The sequence below is a fragment of the Pleurodeles waltl genome, chromosome 9, assembly GCF_031143425.1.
Source record: "Pleurodeles waltl isolate 20211129_DDA chromosome 9, aPleWal1.hap1.20221129, whole genome shotgun sequence".
NCBI classification, from domain to species: domain Eukaryota; kingdom Metazoa; phylum Chordata; class Amphibia; order Caudata; family Salamandridae; genus Pleurodeles; species Pleurodeles waltl.
The window spans coordinates 300,409,869-300,426,609 of NC_090448.1; the positions used below are offsets into that span (position 1 = coordinate 300,409,869).

Sequence of the window (16,741 nt, forward strand, 5' to 3'; positions counted from 1 at the left end):
AGTTATTGACCATTGCTAAGATGGGTCCAAGTGAAGGGTGAAAATAACAGTGGTTAATATTCAATACAACAAACCTGACTATGTTGCAATTTCTAAAAAAACATTTTGATACTAATTTGATCATGATCTTCGACGACCAATCTGACCAGGTGTCCTTTAAATATGGGAAAGGTATTGTTAAGCTTAATTTAAGGCTGCAACGCAGCAGCTACTATTAAGAAGTCATCATGGTGATTACGAAAACTTATGGCAACCCCTCTGTGTATATTGACAAGCTTACAGTGTTTGACAGTTCAGCGGCATTCCCCAAACATAGCATCAGTACAAAACCTATATTCAAGTATGTAAAAAAAGCTGCTGCTAGGGTAGGGTATAACAAGATGTGGGTACAGGATGCTCTCGCCATCACATGTGGGGAACATTGTATATATTTTATAGAAATGTCTGAGGGTATGATGTTTAGAAATCTTTTAAATCTATACTTGCGCCATCTAGTAAACAATGAAAGTATTTTTGTGAAATATGTAAAAGAAAACACCAGATCTACGTCAAGCTCTGTTTAAACAAAATATGGTATTTGTCAAAAGTGTAAGGTCGTGTAACACCTGTATGTGTAACAATGAATGTCTACAATAAAAGAATTTAAACTTGAATTCAGACTATACATCCTTGATCTTTTAAAAGATGACAGAAGTGTGTTGAAAAGTTAAAAGTGTTTATTACAATAAATTTTTAGTACTAACATTACACTGATAAACTTACTAAAGAAATAAAGGAAGAAAAATCCTTCAATATGTTATCCGTTGCAAAACTATACACACGTATGTCAGATCAAAAGTCAGAAAAAAAAACCATCAGACTGTGAGGCCACGAGTGCGCTTTGTACAGGATCTTTTTTTTTAGGTTCCACAGATGGAGCAAGTGTGCTCCAGGAGGGGTATGGCAGGGGGCCGAAAGATGCTGCCGGCGACTGGGGCATATGTCTGTGTTCAGCATTACCGACGATAGTCGAAGGAATGTTGAGTTCTACAGAGGCGTGCAGAAACTGGTCCCAACCTCTAGGAACGTTTTGGAGTGCAAGTCTTTTGGGGTGTGTGAGACCTTTGACTAGGTTGTACATGTGGGCCCTAACAACCAGCTGACCCTTGTAGAGGAATTTGCCCCACTAATTCCACAAGGTCAGGTCTTTAGAAGCTGACATTTTACTTAGCAACATTTGCGCTGCCCCTCTGTACCTTTGACTTACATTTTTTTAAAGTTCTTCAAAAAAGACGCTTGAGGATGGTGGTGGTGACGGTAGTGGTGGTTGTTGATCTTGAGGTGTTGCCGGTGTTGGTGGAGGTGGTTCAGAGTCATCCCCACCTTCTACATAAGGTCATCTACAATCAACATGTTTACAAGTCGTGTAGGTAACAATGCATTGTTATTGAGACTACTAGTATGCCTTCTGTAAATTTGATGTGGGGGAACCTTAGAGATAGTTCCATATAAAGAGCTTGCCAGCATGAATAAAGTCACACAATATTGTTAGGGGTTTGGGATAAAACCCCGGGAACAGTTTCTAGTAGCTTCTTTATAAAATGACTTTTACTGCAATTTGAGGGACCTGCTAAATGCAAGCAAACTGATTTTGCAATCTGGTGTTCATAGTCGAGGGGATTCGAGACTCTAATACACCTTTAATAACCGTAAGGTAGTGTTTTTTAGTCTTCAGTCAGGGTCCTTTTATGAAACATTTCACGTAAGGTTTTATGCAATGGTTGGGTTTCCCACTGTTTTTTTAACCGGACTATGTTAGGCTGTTTTACAACAATTGTTTTATCATTTTCATGGTCCCTAGATGTAGCGTATTCATTCACCAGATCCTTTGGACTGTCAAAATAGATTTTGACTGTATTGTTAACATTTAAGGTGATGCCTTTGACTTTCATTCGTACTGCATTGTTAGATCTTTTGTAAGAATAAGTCTTGGGTCCGGATGAGGTGAACTCTACTATGTACTCGTCCTTTTCTAGCTCACTGGTCAAATCTCCTAGATAATCAGCTAGTGGAGGGTCTTCATCCTCTACTTTGCTCACAAAAATAACAGAGTCGGTATCATGATACAAACACGGGTCTTGAAGTTTATCAAACAACCTGTAAAGCTCTAAATGACTGTGAACGGTTGTGAAATAGGCTATGAAGAGGTTTATATTGTTATACATTATGGGAGTACTCTTCTGTGTATTTCCAACATAGAGATGAGGTCTCATCATCGATAAACTTGCAGCTGGACACCTAGTAATACGGTGCAAAACTGTACTTGAACAGTTCATCAGGATCTGTTATTATGGTTATGTTTGGCAAGTTTGTAAGCTGTGCGAATTTTCCCCATAAGGAGTTGAGGGAGAGTTTGGCTAACTGATGCCTAGCTGGGTTGACCGTAATGAACTCAGGTCTCAAGCTTATACCCTTGTGAGTGTAGTAATCATCAATGTAGTTTTGCTTAGAGGTCTCATTAATACACCCTTCGGGAAACCCTGATGCCTCCTGATTGTCTCTGAGAAATAAGTTGATATAGTCAGAAAAGAGCTCGGTTGTAGTCCTTTCAAAGTGCCATATTTAAAGTATTTTACCAAGTCTGTATCCTTTCTCTAGAGCCGCTTGTGCCTCAATGCTAAACCAGGTCCCCGGTAGCATCCTTTGCTCGTCATTGTATCTGTACTTGTTAGTCTCTTCGCTTTCAGAGCATGTTCGACATAGTGGGAACATTAGCTTACCATCGACTCTATACCGTAGCACTGGGAAGTAAAGCCTCTAGGGTGGACAGAGTTGGCATTTAACTAGCCCAAAGTATTCGCCTATGGGTTTAAAGTCCCTATATATGATGGTGGGATGGCCCAAGGGGTATAACTTCAGTTTGTTCATAAACGGATACAGACTCTTGAAATCGTAATAATGTATTTTCTCTCCCTGGCCCACAGCCCTGTACAGCTCTATATCGTTTGTACAACCCGGAAATAAGGCATCGCAGGGCTCCATAGGTTCAGGTAACTCGCAACTCTTAATGAAAGAGCTGAGTTCTGCATCTGATGTTCGCATATCTATCGACTCATGCTTGCAAAGGGATCTCATAAAAAAAGCTGCAGATTTCAACATTTTGCTTCTTCATCAGAGTACGACGGTTTGAGTGTTCAAACATGGTATCCAGCAGCCTGTTAAACTTGTGGGGTTTATAACAACAAGGACAACCGCGGTAAAAGCACCCGTTGTATTCAAATGCCATTGGCACACTATTAATTACAGCATACACATCTGGGTAATATGGCCCTTAACGCTATTCACCACCCTGTAAGGTGTGCTGAATGAAGATGTTTTCCTTGTCAGAGATGTACATGAGCAATTGGATAGAGGGGGTTGAACAACGCTTCTGTTTACTGTTATAGAGGTTGGGCGGTGCTAGAGCTATGCTTTCAGGTTTTAAAAACATCTGCTTGTAGATGGACATACACACAAAAGCCAGCGTAATATTTCCTATTTAATCATCTCCACCACAATGTCTCTTAAGAGATTGCAAGCTTTTTGAGAGATCATCACATCCGCCTGACAGTAAGCTTTCAACTCTGTTTGAACATGACATTTATTTTCATGGTTTTCACTTTACCATTGTAGAAAACATTCTTTCTCTGCAGGCATCATATACTGAACACCGTAGCTGTAGGGCGGAGGCATGGGACCCTCATAATTTTGATTCACCCAGGTGCTAAAAAAAGTGGTGGAAATAAACTTTACACCGTGGAAAAACAAAGGCTTTTGGCAACTTGCTCAATTTCATGTCAGAAAATTCAGGGTACCAATGAACCTTATTTGTAAAGGCACAGTTGTTAACAGCAACAGTTTGGAGCCATGGTGATAGGTTCTATGGGCATCTTTTCATTGATCATGTTTTGGAAAGTAACAAATGAGTCATACGCTTTTGAGTTATATGCCATCAAGGTATACCCTTTGAATTTTTGTTGAATGAAAGTGTGGAGGAAATTGTTCACACATGAACGGCCTCCAAACTCCCAGTTGATATCGGAAGTTAGATGATGAGTATAAATATAGTTAGGTCGGTGTGCACCTGTCTCTTCTGTACACTCCATATAGAACACTATGTAGTCTCCTGTTTTGGTCTGGGGCCGCCCTTTAATCATGTAACACATGTGTTCTGTTCCCACCTGAAAAGATGCCTTACACCTCGGACATTTCATGCCTTGGCATTTGTGAGCTTCTGCTACGTAGTGTCCACACCCCAAACAGTCTGATTTAAGGATGCACCAAACAAACCTGTTGTGTATGTTTAAACAATTTAGCATGCACAAAATAGATTTCATGTGCGACATCTCACCTTCTGATCGTCGATTACGACGTAGCCGTCCCTTTGACACATTTTACAGTGCATATCACGATAGTGAGTTAACTGAGTGTTGTAGATGTGGTCGCAATGGGCGCACATATACTTGGCTCCTAGAAAACCCTCCAGGTTCAAGATGCTATAGAAGTGATTTTCATGATAGAGAACATAAACCGTCTTGTTTTTTACAAGCTCCACGGTTGTGAAGTACTTCCAAGATCCATTGTGGTAAATAACTTTTTTTCATAACGGCAAACTAGTTCTTAAAAAGCCCTAGGTCCCCAAACCCGACCAGTCTGTTGAGTGGTATTTTAAGCGTCACATGGGCTTCAGCCACCCTAGACATAATATCCGCATCGGGATGCTGCAATCCAGCAGTAACCCGGCGATGCTAGCTGCCAGACACGTGTTGGACATTCCATGGTTAAAGTTTATCAACCAACGCTGTTTCTTTCCAATGATTGTACTGTACAAGATACTCTTTAAAGGTCTGGAAACATCACCCTCACGCCCCAAACAATGAGGGTGATTACTCATATGCTAGTATTTCTGCCTTACTCTGTAAAAGATTAGAGACTTTTTCTAGAAATTTCACAACATCAAACACATCGCAGGGTGTTCATCTGGTGAACAAGGGACTGACAATGCTCTGCCCCTAGAAGCGTAGTTGGAAGAAATCATTAGGCCTCACAGTGTGTAACAACCACTCTATGAGCGTTTGTATGGCCTGGTGGACAGCCAAAACCTCTTGATCAGTGGAGTTTATGAGTTCTAGGTCAACCAACCTGAATTCTTCATAATGCTGTGTAGTGTTAAATCTCTCTACAGTACCCCTTACCTTCTAACGCTCTCTAAAAAGACAGGCTCTGTATCCTCAGATTGGGGATTGATGTTGGATGGTGAGCTCTCAGGCGAATAATTTTAGGATGGTTGACTTTGGTTCTGAACAGGTGTATTTTTAAGTCTCCATGCAGCACATATCCCGGCTTTCTTTAATTTACTTATTGAAAGCCTGCCCTGCTTAGCACTATTAGTCCACTTTTGCTTTTTACAGGAACACCCGTTTTTAGGTAACCTCCCACAACCTATTTGATAGTAGCGGTTGTAATTGCAAGTTGTGTCCTCGCAGCTTCTTCTACTACAGACCCAGCAGCAGGACCTTCCAGGTGTTCAGGGTATTCGAGTCTCTCAACTTTTCTCTGTGAATGTCTGAAACGTCTAGAGCTTGTGATATTCTTTCCTAAATTTATGTTTTGAGTCCTAGCAGGGGCTGATTTATATGGTGCTGCCAATGTGTTTGGAACTTTTAGACCGTGGGTGATGAGTTCTAGCTGCTTTTTGTTCTCGAGGACTCGTAAGAACTGAAGGGCTTTAGTAAGTATATCCTGGACTTTCCTATTATATTTTGACCTCTGGACAGCTTTATTAATCTGTGTGAAACCATCACTTTTTAGGGAGTGTCGTAGGCGTAGTCATGCCGGTATAACACCTATGTCTACAGCAGCTGATTCACAAGCTTGTAACACCTCTCCACTACACCTTTCCACCCTCTGAATTATCTCCTTCTGGGCATCCCTCAAGGGACTGTTCTTGCTTCCTGCCTTCTCTAGATTTAAGGTCTTAGAGTTCAACTTGAAATTTAGCTGCCTGTTGTATGTCTTTGATATATGTCCCTAGTATTGTTTTTTCCAAAACATCATATTCTGGGTCATTAGTGGCAGCAGTTGGGGTGGGGTCTATATTACCATGAAGTGCACCTAGTACAGTTCTCTGGTTACCATCAATAGCCCCATTCTGAAGGTCAGGACTTGGGTGGGTCAAAAAAACAGGGTCGCACTGTGAGTACCCGGGTGCTCCGGAGGATGGTTCCCCGCCAGATGCTGTTCCAAAACTCTAATTTTGAAACCCTCTCTACCCTGTACTACTGTCGGGTATGTTGAAGTGGGTGATAGTAGATTTACACTTGATTGGGGGCTGGTGGGAGCATCGACTCCAGGGGGTGTAATTGGTGACATCGGATATGGGGAATTTAAATGCTGGTCGGATTCACTCAGAGTCGCAAAGGTGTGGGAAGCGCAGGGACTGGGAACAGGTGATTGCAGAACATATGATTGCAGCCCCTCGGGGTCTACACTAGAAGGCACACTGTGTGCGGGGGAAGGCCGGTGTTTCAGAACTCTCCATCACCCCTGTCAGTGCCCTGAGAAGCCCTATACATGCAGAATAAGGCTCCTCTATGGGGTGATCATTTTCAAGCCTTGGGTCCCAAAGACTATGCAGGATAATTATAGATGGTTTTGGGGATGGTCCTCTGGGGAGCACGTCTACATTAGACACCTCCAATGTTGGACATTTAGAGATCTGTGGATTATGGAGACCTGCCTGAGGTGTAACAGTATTTTTTAAGGATAGATCTAAAGGAACAGCTTGTAGCTCTGGGACCACCGGCTTTTTGTTCCGATTCTTTCAGGAAAGGAAATTCGCTTTTGGGTTTTTGCATGGCTTGAGATCCCCTTCAATGATCTTACACAGCTCCTGCTGTTGTGTGTCTGCAGGTGGAAGTGCACACCCTTTGGGGTCTACAGCCCTAAGCACAAATGAAGTTCCTATAGGAGTGTTCATTGTACTGGTTATAGGCTTTACTTGTAAAGTGCTGTAGTGGTTATAGGAAAGAATGTCTTTAAGGGCTACACTTGTATAGGCCTTGCATGTTTTGTTCTGGCGCACAGTGCAGCTCTCACCGGCTGTTGTCGGCTAGGTGTTTTGAAGGGTCTTGGTGATGTCCTTTAGAGGCGTAGACATCCGCTTAGCCTTATGTGGGACTCCTCCAGAGATCTTTTGTGATGGCTCTATGATGTGAACATAAAAAATACATATTATAAAAAAAAAAAATTATTATACCCCCTTACTATATGTTAGTGGAACAAGCTGTATGAGAGAGAAAATCATCAGGATTCTTTTGACTCTGCATTTTGTAAAAACACACCTGAAAAGTTCCTTTGCGGTGTCACTTTCTTTATAGGAGGACCGTCTATAGGCACTGAAGACTTTCTTTTTTGGACCACCATTTTTTTCTCGCGGTTCTGTCCTTTGCAGCGGTATGCTGTCCTTGTATGCCTCAAGGGGATCTGTAAAGAAAAAAAGGGATACATGTCACATTTATAAGATAATACACGGACTTGGCACATTCTCTGAGGTCCCCCCCCAATAGGGCCTCTATTGGGTTTTTGGACTGTCAGGGTTGGTACCTACATAGCATTTGCACCAGGGCCCATTTTATTTATCTGCAAGAGCCGCATCCTGCTGCATTGAGCCTCTGGGATTTGCTGTGGCCCGTGGACCACCATCTCTACTTAGCTGTCATAAACTGTAAAAAAACACACATAAACAGGAAACAATTTTATAGAAAAAATAAAGTTAACAAATAAGACAGCATTGTTGAGACTGGTAGGTTAACAATTGTCTTCGAACTATAGAGCCCTAAATAGATGTACCTTGCTGAAAGGCAGCCGCATCCTCGGGGGCCCTTGTTAGTTCTGGGAGATCCTGCGTACAGAAGAGACAAATTTGGCTTCTGAAAAAAACTCACAGGTGGCTTTAGACCATAACTCATTTTCCGCCACATTATATATATACTTGACAATGACTCATTTTGAATTATGTACTAGTCAAGAGTAATATACTGCTAAAACCAATAACACAACAGCCTGGAAAAGCAACCACTCCCAGGAGACTGCTCCGTTAGGTAAAACATAGAGGACACTGATTACCATGACATTTTTACACTATTTGTTCAGAAATACAACAATGTATTTTGCATGAAAAGTTAACCATATGAACACAAGACCTCAAGAAGTCTCTTTTAATGGCTGTTTTAAATTATGATCATGGCTACACTCTGTGCCACACTTACTTTTCTGTTTAATAGACTTACAGCGTGCACAACACACATATTAAAAAGACTATGAAAATATAAAAAGGCGGTATGGGGGCACAAGCAGAAAGCAACAAGCGGTATCTAAAGTGGGGGGCTGGGATTGGGCATCCGAGACAGTTTAGGATTACCAGATCTCAGGGCTCTGTGCATGCACATTTTAATTACAGCTGCTGCGTATTTCAGAGGTGAGATTTGGGCCCTGACACTTACTTTTCTACATTGGGCATTTACTACAGAAAAACAAACATTCGCAATGCAATGGGTCTTGCGTTTGCAAGCATTAGAGCTATTGGCCTTTAAAAATAAATACAACCTTCAACAGATGCCTCACTACTGCCACACCTACAACCAGAGACTACCCTTGAGGGCACAGGCAGTCACCCTACAAATAATGAAGCCTTTGGTTGAGTACATGAAAGCATTGTTTTTATGTGTAAATTGTTTAGTATATTAAGGTGGTTCTGAACCTATAGTGCCACACTCCCTAAAAAATGGCTTCAAGGAGCTGTAAAAACCATAAGGTTACAAGCCGGGGTGCCACAACTACATTGTAAATATAAAACATGCCATAGTTATTTATCTTACGTAGATGATGTCTTGTACCTATACTTTGGGCCCTGCCCTTCTGAGCCATACTTTTCTTGTTAATGTCCTGGGGGTAGCCCTGCTGTCCCCAAACTTCAAATAAGTAATTCAAAGCATCTTGTGAATGTGGCTGTGTTTATGATCCCTGAGGGGAACTTTTATTCTTTTTACAGCATACTATTCATACACAGACATCACTTTGTGGAGGGGGTGGGCGTAAAAATATGTGTTTGTGTTATTGGCTTTCATTTCATAGTATTGGGATGCTTCTACCAAAGAGTGTGTCACCCTGGGTTGTCACGTTATACCTTGACATCTGCTAATCACGTTTGAGCCCTCTTGTGTGAAGTTTGGAGCTAGCATCTGTGTTTTAGTGTTTCATTTCACAGCCTCTGTCTGCTTCAACCTTTGTATGTGTAAGCCTTTGTGTTCACTTTATACTTTGACATCTGCTTATCATGTTTGGCCATTCTTGTGGGAAGTTTGGAGCAAGCATCTGTGTTTTAGGGGTTTCATTTCAAAACTGACTAGTTGATTCTAACGAAAGATACTTCTTTTTTTTAAAAGCCACATTTGATCAGCGTCCTTTGGGTTAGACAGCAATGGGGAGATTGGTTGTGTCTTCAAACAGACCCTTGCTCTGATGAGCCAGACAGCTGGCACAGAGTTATGACTGTCTGAACATGCCCTTGCGTGCCCTCTTAGACTCAGAAACATTGCACACACAAGTAGGGCTATAATTTTACATATCCCATAGCCCTAAACACTCTGGCAAGGAGCCCGACACGTGATCAACATGTGTTGAGATGATGTCACAACGCACGGGACCCAACAACACCTGCGTCAGTCCCAGGGAGGGCTCTCAGTCAATGAGGACGTCACTTCCGGAGCGGGCCACCTGACACTTTTGAGTTTGATGAATAAAGATATCCTGGTATTCTACAATGAACAGCACTCTCACATTCTTCACAGGGCAGATGTTTGTCACTCCTGGTAGCACACTCACACTTCTCACAAAGTTGCAGTCTGGTTCTAATGACAGCACTCTCAGGTGCCTCCAAGACTGGCAGTAACAATACAGACAGCACTCTCACACCATTTGGTAACTAGCAGTCACCAGTACTGACAGCACTGTCAGACCTTTCACAGAGTAGCGGTCTCACACTACTAAAAGCACTATCACAAATTAGTAGTCACACACTACCAACAGTGCTCTCAATCCCCACACATGAATATTCAGACCACCACCAGCATTCTGAAACCTCTCAAAGGTTAGGTGTCTTAACATTAATAATAGCAGTCTTACACCTCATAAAGGCTAGATGTCGCACACTCCTTGAAGCTCAATTCTGGCCACAATGGAATAGCTGTCACACTTTACGAGAGCTCTCTCACACACCTCATAAACAACTTTTAAATTTAGAAGGTCTAGCTTATAGCAGAAAATGCACCTTTATTGGATGTTGAGTTTTTTTGTAGTATCATTAATTGGCAAGTGGGTGATGCAAGAATGAGTCAAGGGGGGGTTTGATAGAACATTAATTCAAGAATAATTGACTGAGTGCAAAGATGCTGAGTAACTCAGAACACTGACTTTTTTCAGTAAAAGCAAGATCTACAGCTTTTGGCAATGCTTATTTAACATTATCCCATCTTAGACCCCAGCGCTAACTGCACAACATAACAGTTCACGCTCACAGTTAACAAGACCTTTAATACAGAATGTAGTCAAATACATGGAAAATAGTGCAAAAACGTGTTTAATTCTGTTATTGTACAAGTGTTAAAATAGGGAGCACAAATCAGAGAGTACTAAGCACAAATGTTATTTGCACCAGAGAGTTTGGCACATTGGGCCTTATTATGACCTTGATGGAGGGGTGTTCTTCCATCACAAATTTGGCGGATATTCCACCTGCCGTATTATGATCCAATTATATTCAATGGAGATCGCAATACGACGGACGGGATATCCGTCACATTTGTGATGGAGGAAACCCCTCCGCTCAAGTCATAATATGGCCCATAGTCTTTGTACTGGACAATAAATGATCCCCTATGCTTTTAGGTATACCACACAAGTATTTTTGGGTCATTCATTGATTATTTATTTTTTCTGTCCCCACTCCAGCACATGCCTCACCACAATGCAGGACAGGAAGATTAGATGCCTGAGCTTTATGGTATCATTCATTGGCCCTCATTTTCTAGTCCTTGACTTACTTGTACCTTTTTGAATCCTCTGGAGATGATTAGAAATTGTTAAGTTAATAATATTGAGCTTCAGTCACCTAAATCTTGGAATTACACAATCACCCAAGTTGTCAAAACAACTGAATGAACGTCCTGAAAACCACCAACTTTTTTTAGTTTTTTACCTCATGTTCTCTTAAATAGAAAATGCCCCTGTTTTTTCCTTTAATTGTCATCTTTTCCTCCTACAAAACCATTACTTTTTCTGTCCTGGTCTAGGATAAAGATACCTAATTCATAAATGTAAGATCTTCTATTTCAATTGAACTAGAATGCCCATTTCAAAGGTGCCATATCCGAGAGTACAGGCTTAGCCTTCATCTGTCTATATGTTATGTGAGAGTAAAATGAGTGGGTATGATGATCCTGCATAAACCGACACTATCAAGTCAAGCAAAGTGTCCTTGTTTAAAAATACATGGGTGAGATGCCCAGTGATTTATGCTCCCTGCCATGTGCTGGAAGTTTTTTCAAAGCTAAATACCTCCTCTCAGATTATAACGGAAATTAATGAGTTGATTGTGGCTGCATGAACAGCCACTGGGAGTAGCCAGGAATAATAATGCTACCCCTTATCCTATGCTTTGATGCCCATAGTAATAGTCTCAAAAACCTTGATGTGGAAGAGGAAGGAACAGACTCTTTCTGTGTTTTCCGTTTGCTGACCTTTACCTAGCCTCTCAGCAGCAAAGAAGAAGCTGCTGAGGGTGAAAAGGTGAGATAGGTGGCTAGCTCTATGATGTCTTTGTATCAGGGCTTGGCTGATCTCACTTACTCTACCCTTGGCAGTGGGTGGTTGGGCACATGGACTCCATAAAAAATGGTGTCTGAGGTTCCACTCGAAGGAGTATATTGGTATCTTTCGGCTATCCATCTCTGGTGCTCAAACCTATACTCATAACTTGCACCCATCACCAAATGTTTTTTTGGAGCACAGTTGACACTAATTATGATGTAACTCTAGAAGTGCATGTGTAAATGTGTAAGTGTGTAATTGTTTTATCTCTCACACCTCAGGTGACATTCGTAACGACTTGTACCTCACCTTGGAGCGGGGTGATTTTGAGCGTGGAGGGAAAAGTGTCCAGAAGAACATTGAGGTCACCATGTATGTTCTGTATGCAGATGGTGAGATCCTGAAGGTGAGAACACAGACATCATTACTCTTCCCCATATTGCAAGGGATCATTTGCTCAAGTCATGTGCTCAAGTTCCAGTTATGAATTAAGAGCAAAAAATCACTCTTTTACCTAATTTCTCTAAGAGATCGTTCTCCCACATCACTAGAAGCCTGAAATCTTCACTCTCACACTTTACAACTGCAAATGTAAGCCATTCATGTGTTCTGCTATTCAGAGATCACCACTCCTACCCCTCACTTTTACTCAACACCACTTCTGGCATTATTACACTAAGAGATAAGTCATAACTAATATAGATTATTGACTCCTGTGATGCAGACATGCTTCCTTTTCATTGCTATGAAAGCTTCCAATTTCTCCACCACATTAACGCATGTAATTATGAATAGTCTTGCATATTACTGGAAAAGGTCATGACATCATTCTTACAGTATAACATTATGAACCACATCACTCAAGCCATTCTACAATCGAAAACTCTGTGATTTGCAAAATCACGGGGTTTCTCACTGTAAAATGTTTTTTTTTGTATGTATGCAACCCCTTTTGCATTTTTGACACGCAAAATGTATGTACAGACTAATTCAGAATCACAGTTAGAAAGGTGCTTGAAAGAGATGTTCATTCTGAATTGTGATTCACAGCGGCGGTGCCTCCATGAAGGCAGAGGCGCTGAAAGTGAAGGGAATCATGAAAAATAAAGAGGTGATAAATCAAATGTATTATCATTTTACTTTTCATTCTAGCATGCAGCTGAGCCAGAGAGGGTGAGGCTGGCAGCCAGGAGGAACAGTGGGTACAGTGCACTTCAGTTTTAAGTACACATGTCACTCTGGCCGTCTGTCTTGCGACGACCAGCCTGACATGTGCACTTTAAACACTCCAACCCAAGGGGGGAGAATGAAGATGTTCTTTGTGGACACCTTCTCTTAGTAGACCATGGCTAGGGACAACTGCCAACTCCCAAAATATTTTCCCAAACAGGAAGCTCTTTTTAAGCCATACTGGTTCCTTTACGGAAAACGGGCTGCTTTAACAAAAATCCTGTTTAGAAATGCAAATATCAGGAGTAGTTGTCTTTGCCTTTCTTTGGAGCCAAGCACAGGGTGGTTTACAAAAAAGGGACCTGTCTAATTATTATTAGAAGATCATTCGACACCCTTTGACTGGATATTTCGTGTGGGGACATTTTTGGATGTATTACTAAATAGGTTGCATCGCAAAATTAAAGACTGGTTGCATTATTGCAAAAAGAAGTTGTGCGGTGCAACCACTTTTTCGCAACCATTCTTTTAGTGCATCTGGCCCTAGAAACTAATTATCTCTATTGCTCTTTGTGAATTTTTAAAATCTTATTTGTCTGTGAGACATAATTATGGACAGAGCTAAACATTATTGTGTGGGTTTGTGACAAAAATAACAGTCCCTTTCCAACTCTCTGATATTTGTGTTCAAACCACAGTGCTACACAAAGTCATCCGAGTAGATAGCACATGCACCAACGTCCATTCCCCAACCAAATAACTTCAGAAGATGTTATTAACAGCTTTATGTAGTGAGGGCTTGTTTATTCTGCTGATTATCAAAGTGATGAACAGTTAGACATGTTTTAAAGGAACACATATTTACAAAAGTAACTGAACACACTGACTGACATAAGAATTAAGGGCCCTGCTGTATCTTAGCTGGAATCATTTCACATAGACCTTCCAGTCAACCTTCTATATTCAATTAAGAAATCCCTCAAACTCTTACAAGTGTATCTTCCTAGCACCAAGAAACATATTTGGGTGAATATTGTCCTATACAGCTATACTTGATTAACTGATTGAGAAAATATTAGGCCACAGTGCTTGAATACTTTATTGCTTCTTACTAATGCCATCCTTACATTGCATTACATTTTGATGGCAATTCCTTCATTCTGTCACACGAAGATTTGATATTCCCAACTCGTAATTACAAGAAACCTTTCTAGAGTTCAAGATTTCTCTATCGCAGTGCAAACAAATGATGGCACAATCTTTCACATCGTGGAGTCATTATTTTTTGCACCATTTATTCTTTGAAGGTTTATTACTTGTGTACCATACAACTTGAAATTTGCTGTTTAATTTCTCGTTACATCAGTCATCACCAGTTAACTCAAATACTGCCACCTGACCCTACATTCAAGAGGCCCACAACCTCTGCTTCCAAACACGCATAACAATCAAGCCATTCTGTATCTCCCAAAAGGCCATCCACACCAACCACCTAGATTATCTGGCAGAAGAACTGGCCACAGACCAGTCACCTGCGTCACAAACTGAAGGTACTGGAGAGCCACAAGGGAAGGAAAGGGAGAACAAGAAGATCCATATTCTGACCCCATTTTCTGGAGTGGACTTTCCCTCTACTTTAGACAGGTCCCTTTCTTATGTAGCAACACAACCCCCCCCTTCTGCATACACATCACCAACAGTAAAGAGCTATTGGTAATGTAGATTCACAGTGGGGAAAAAAGCAAATGGTAGCAGACAGACTTTTTCCTCTTTTGCCTCCACCCTTTGCTTTCAGCTACCTCCTAACTCCTAACCGCCTGAAAAAACTCAAAACCCCTTTTTTATCCTTTCAGTGCCTATCTCCGCAGGCCTTTACCATACTCACCATTCGAACCTGTTTGGGGTCTTATTTGGATATTTGCCTCTTGCTTATGTTGTTCAGTTGGTACTTCACTGGTTGCCACCTACTACGTCCATATACATTATGTGTGTCCATACATTCATCATAAACTGCATGTCTCAGCACATAATTCTTTGTTTGATGCATGGTGCTCAGTTGCCACAAGGGCTAAGCAATCATTACAAAAATTCCAAACAATATGAAAATAATGAAAAAGAGAATTCTGTCCGAAAGCTTCATTCATGCAAGACTACAACTCCTTACATCATAATTATATTTTACCACACCATGAATTCTTTATACAAATATATAATACTCAGAAGATTCAAAATGCAGAGAAAATTTAATTGTATCTGGTTTACTGACCACTAGCAATGAGTGCAAGTTGAAGTGATGCTCTGCCAAAATACAGATGCGCTGCTTTGCTTGCTTTACTCGCACTGTACCCATTCGTCAAGTACATTTGATGCTTCGTCTGTTTGTGACTGTCACAAGAAATGCATTTCAACAAAGCACCTCCACACAGTTTAAGCGTAAAGGGACCTCACAACCTACTTTGATTGTAAAATTATTTAACTTAGGAAAAGGACTCAGTGGACAACTGACTCTCTAAACCCAGACTCGATCCAGTAGCTCTGAGGATGGCCAGGCAAGATAATCTATTAAAGCAACTTAAATTGAGTAATTTTTAAAATCTTGTTTTAATCAGATGGTGGAAATTAAGCCAGTGTACAATTTTGCATTGTTTTGCTGCAGAGAACAGGTTCTAACAGAAACATTTCCCTGCAAACCACTATCCTACCTGGTATCCTGAGTGACTTTTCCTTCCCTAACCTTGATTTCTCATAACTTACTCACATTTGTTCATAATTTTCCTGATATTTTGGGTAATTTATTTGGGGGGTGGTTACATGATTTTTCACACCCATAGTTGTGAAACAGCTTTAGCCGTCAGTGCAGTAGCAGATCAGTTACTAATTTGGTTGGGCCCAAAGGCACCTATTTTTGTGTACTGGCACTTAGTTTTACTTATCTGACATTTCCCAGGAGCAAGAAAGGGAAAAACAAACAGAGAAAAGAAGGAGAAAGAGAAAGACGGAAACAATGTCACAAAGGGGGAAAGCAGTAATCTGCAAGAATGAGATACAACAGCAGGGGGTGTCTGATAATCGATTAAAGAAGCATGAGATGGATTCCAGACTATGTAGCCTTGATATGTGGCTCACTGACCTGTAGTAGAACCAGTCACTGACTTCTGAGCAGAGCTTCGGGTACACAGCCTTATTCTTTAAAAAATCAAGAACTGTAGCAGGCCCTACCCCCTAAACAACAATACTCAAATAATTGCCTAAATCAAACCTGCACTGAGCTATCCAGTTGTTAAAAGTCAAGTGTACTGACTTCGGAAATAGTATTAACAATATTAAAGGCAGTCATTTAGCCTTTGACAATCTGTGCAACATTTGCCTTTGCTGTCAAAAAGCTATACATTCTTTCAACATCACTGAAAATGAACATTCCAACAACGACTATTTCAGAGAAATTGCATGTTTCTTGTTCTACATTAGATTGCCAAGCAACCACTCGGACCCACAACACAAAGGACTCAACATTTCCACAGCAACATGCAATCTCAACCCTGAAAATAAGGTACACTTTTCTTAGGTCACTAATTCTTCCCCCTGCTTTTCTCTCTCTGCTAGGGGTCTTGTGGGGGCTCATAATTAGCCTAATTTGCATAGCCATTTTACACAGAGCACAGACCCCGGGATTGGTTAGATGTAC

At 41.1% G+C, this 16,741-nt stretch overlaps 1 protein-coding gene and 1 long non-coding RNA gene across 2 annotated transcripts in view; one reads left to right on the forward strand and one right to left on the reverse strand.

The window, feature by feature from the left end:
* DOCK3 (dedicator of cytokinesis 3) overlaps window positions 1-16,741 on the forward strand; it is a 1,331,886-nt gene that overhangs the window by 948,000 nt on the left and 367,145 nt on the right. The window contains exon 15 of the mRNA XM_069206772.1: window positions 12,168-12,292. Coding sequence (XP_069062873.1) covers window positions 12,168-12,292 — 125 coding nt within the window. The remainder of the gene's footprint in view (window positions 1-12,167; window positions 12,293-16,741) is intronic.
* Window positions 7,657-12,283, reverse strand: LOC138259201 (uncharacterized). The gene is made up of 3 exons (XR_011198667.1): window positions 12,196-12,283; window positions 7,870-7,921; window positions 7,657-7,742 (listed from the first exon to the last, which is right to left on the reverse strand). It is a non-coding gene; the product is annotated as an uncharacterized lncRNA (long non-coding RNA).